The 4,020-nt window shown below is 39.9% G+C and overlaps 1 protein-coding gene across 3 annotated transcripts in view; it reads left to right on the top strand.

Annotated features, from left to right (window-relative positions):
- tnrc18 (trinucleotide repeat containing 18) overlaps positions 1 to 4,020 on the top strand; it is a 69,578-nt gene that overhangs the window by 23,555 nt on the left and 42,003 nt on the right. For all 3 annotated transcript variants that reach the window (XM_016267361.1, XM_016267362.1, XM_016267360.1), the window contains exon 4: positions 3,409 to 3,513. In XM_016267361.1, the coding sequence (XP_016122847.1) occupies positions 3,409 to 3,513 (105 nt within the window). The remainder of the gene's footprint in view (positions 1 to 3,408; positions 3,514 to 4,020) is intronic.

Here is a 4,020-nt window from a genome sequence, read left to right as displayed (position 1 = left end):
AGAAATCTTTTTAAACATTAAAAATGTCAGTTTTACTGTCACTTTTGATCAATTTAATAAGTCCTTACTGAACAAAATTATATAAAAAAAAAAAAAAAAAAAGATTTCTTTCCAGTAATCATGAGGGAACTGAAGTCGTGTACATTCATTGGTCAAAATGTGTGGGAACCCTGTATCTAGCTTCCTGGCTTGTCAGGAAGTTTCTCTACATTAGGCACATTGTGGTGCAGAACTGTTGGAAATGGCAGTGGCAATAAAAACTAATTAGTCTGCAGATATCGTGTAGGCTGAGACTTTCTCACTATTTCACTTTAGAGAAAGTGAGATTAACTGAGATTTGATGTGCCGTACATTGAGAGCACGCCTGCTTCCACCACACCCCTCACGAGGCATGCAGAAGAACACAGAAATAAATGTGGCGCTGCAGTTCTAGCCCTGTTGCTAAGAGTAGGACGCCTTCAATCATCTCTCGGTATGGTGTGGGAATGCAATCAGTGGCATAGCAGTACCCAGTCACCTGAGATGTACTAAATAAAGCGACAGCCTTTGAACCACCGCTCTTCTTACATGTAGTGTCATAAAGACACACACTGTGCAATGTACACTTTAAAACAAGGTTGTATTTTTAGACCGTGAATAACACTTAATGTTCTCACGTTACTGTTATCACTAATTATGAAGACTTTGCTTTGACTGCGAGGCTGCGATTGTAGATAAGTGTTGAGTAACCCTGGTGTTTTATTTGCAATGTTTCGTCTCCGACTCCCAATTAAAATAAAAATGAATGCAGGCCTACCATGTAAATGTAGCTTATTTAGACAGATCGACCGATGAATGTCTTTGCCACCCGTACAATGCATAAATAAACAGCTCAACCACTGGCATTTTGGCAAGCGTGTGACTAAATAATATTACCGCACTAGCTTTTTGGGCTGACAATATGTGTTTTAAGCAGCCCTGCCTGCTCTGTCCGAGGAATTTAATCTATGGCATATGCGATCCACAGAGAGAGATTGAAGACACGTTTCGGTTTCTGAGGCTTTGAAGCCGTTTCCATGCCGTTTCCATAAAACTTGCTTCAGAGCTCTGGTAACGCTCATTGAAATGGGCGACCTTTGACCCTAGCCCTCTATCTACCCTATATCTGTCTCTCTCTAAACATTGCGTCGAAGAACTGACCGCTCCGGGCACACACAAGTCAATCCATAATGGTTGATGTGACCTGATTTGAATTGCATTGATGGTAAGAACTAATCCATTACACCTAAGACACTCCCGCTGTTGTTCATAAACTGAACTTGTCAATATCTGTGTGCAGAGGAGACGGTCTGTTCATACTGCAAATTTGATTGCCAAGAATGAAGAGTTTTCTATACACTTGTTTAGGGATGCACCGATATGAAAATTTTGGCCGATACCGATAACCGATTATACTTTATTTTTGAAAGCTGATAACCGATATGTTGGCCGATAAATCTATATCCAAGTTATTATATACTTTGAGAGCCTGATTACAAAAAAGGTCTCATCATTAAAAGCCACAACATAAGCAGCCTAGTTTGAACGGTGTACGTTTTAAAAATAATTTTACTCTCCCATTACCAAATTTAGTCATAAAGTCTTACAAATAAATAAAATAATGCATAAATAATGCAAACAAGTCACTGGACATCATTACACGTGTAAAGAATCAAAATGAATGTAACCAAACGCATTCTATATGAGATAAATCAGATATACATCAAATAAACACAATATTACAACGTACAATTGCACAAAAGGCTGAAAACGAACAGCGCGCATCTGAAGTGTCTCTGAAGGAAATAATGCATTATTTATCGGCTTTAAGATATCGGCCAAATTTTCTTATCAGGCTGATACCGATAACAGAAAAAATGAGCATTTCTTGGCCGATACCGATATGGTGGCCGATATATCGTGCATCCCTACACTTGTTGTAATCTGTTTATTAGGAAATTAGTTCTAACCCTCTGCTTTCTGGTCATCTTCAGTTGCAGTAATTTGTTGTGAAATCTTAAAATGTGCTTCAGCAGCCATGTGCCCCTGTAGCTTGGCCATAAATCCAATAATAACGGCTGCTTGACCTTTCTCCAGCAAAGCCTCTCTGAACGTGTTGCAATTTTGCCAGAGGGATGGGAGAAGCGCACATTCCAGCCTCATTTCGCTCCATTCATTTGCAGCAGAAGCCGCTCTCGCTTCTCGTTTCAGCAGCTAGCATTTAGCGTGAACACATCGTTTACGCCGCACTCTTTGATTTAGTGGTTACTCATCTCTTCAGGGTGTTCTTATGAGTCATTCCAGCACCACCTAACCTCTCGCCAAAGTGCCAAGCCTGCATGACACAGCCTCTTGTGTTCTGAGTAATTGCGTGCTTTTAAGATGCGGCCGTCCAAAAACAAACATTTCATTTGCCTGTCCTCATGCAGAGTCGCTCTCGGATCTGTGTGCACCAGGGGCCAGGGTGGTACGGGCCTGCCAGTTCACTCCATAAAAGCAGCAACAGGCTTCGTATGCGCCTCGGGTCCTGCTGGTTTTAAATGCGAGCGTGCCCCACCCACAATACATTGCAAGTCTCACAATGGAGGTTCTGAGTGAAGGATGTGATCCACCCCTTTTGAATGTATCTTCTACAACCAGGAATGATGAATGCACATGCATGACCCTATATATCTTCCAGAGGATTATGCTCGCAACATTTCATCCTCCCCTTTGAATGTCGAGCATTTCTATCTTTAGAGGGCTGTTTGTTCTTAGCCCTGACAACCCTTTTGTCTTTCATTTAAAGCTGATTTTTTTAAAGGAGGGATAATGTTATGTGTCAGCACTATTTTTGTGTGCCTTTGTGCTTTTGTTTATGGCTGTTTGTAGTGTTTGAGGTTATGAATATGCATTTGTGCGTCTTTGCCCGTGGTGAAATCTTAGATGAAATTCATGACTTTGCATGTGTGAATGGCCGCTCCCCAGTTACCAGATGTCAGGTTTGAGAAATATTTCTCTCCCTTTGCTTTGGGTGGTAATAAGTCAATTTTATGATTGGGCTGAGGTGAGCTGTTGCTCCGGCTATGAAGCAGATTCATGAACTGATAAGATAATAAATCGTCAAATCTGTGTATTTGTAAGTGTGCATAATTTGGCTATGAATAATGACACTGAAAGATTTTTGCTCAGCTGGAAAAAGGTTTTGTCGACCGATGTACAGTCAATGACTCAAGTGTCACTGTCATAAACTATTTTCAAAGGTTATTGTACTAACGTCCATTCTGCCTGATGATAGGTAGATGCAGATGCTGCATTAAATACAGGAGATAGTACTGACAGTTTGGGCCACTCCCGTAGTCTCTCGAATAACAGGACTTTATATGTCTGTACTCTCTCTCTCTTTTACAGGTTTTCCTCACTTGCCAAGCAGTTTGTACCCCAGCCCTTACATTCCCTTGGGCCACCTTGAGCATCCACAGCTCAGCCAACATGCACTCTTTGACTCACAAAAAGGTCTGTATATGTCTGTGAAATAACATGTTTAACCATTATCACTGTGATTTATGCGTGTATATGACTACCATATAGTGGTTCAATGGATCACAAATCTCACGGTCCGGATCACATTACGGTTGTTGACCCACGGATCGGATAATTTTTCGGATCAGCAAGAAAAATAAAAATATTTCAATTTAACTTGCTTTCCATTTATTACTTAAAGCGAAGTACTTCTTTGATACCACAGCAAATACTACTAGATTAACTAAGAAAGTTTAAACCTGATTAAAGAGACAAGAGAACAGCCAGTAAAAATAAGAACAAATACACAAATTACAAGCATAGATAAATACAGCAGAATATGTTACAATTAAAATAAGGTTGGTAGTATTCAAATACAGAAATGTAATAATTAGGGAAAATAACACTGCATAGTGTTCACTGCATTAATTAAATATAGATTTTTATCACAGCTCTTTTGTTGTTTGATGATCATTAATGACAGCAGCAGTATTTATAGGC

The sequence above is a fragment of the Sinocyclocheilus grahami genome, unplaced genomic scaffold (genome assembly GCF_001515645.1).
Source record: "Sinocyclocheilus grahami isolate Dianchi unplaced genomic scaffold, SAMN03320097.WGS_v1.1 scaffold37.1, whole genome shotgun sequence".
Lineage (NCBI taxonomy): Eukaryota > Metazoa > Chordata > Actinopteri > Cypriniformes > Cyprinidae > Sinocyclocheilus > Sinocyclocheilus grahami.
The sequence above is the reverse complement of the archived record's forward strand: the minus strand, read 5'-3'. Positions and strand labels throughout refer to the sequence as shown.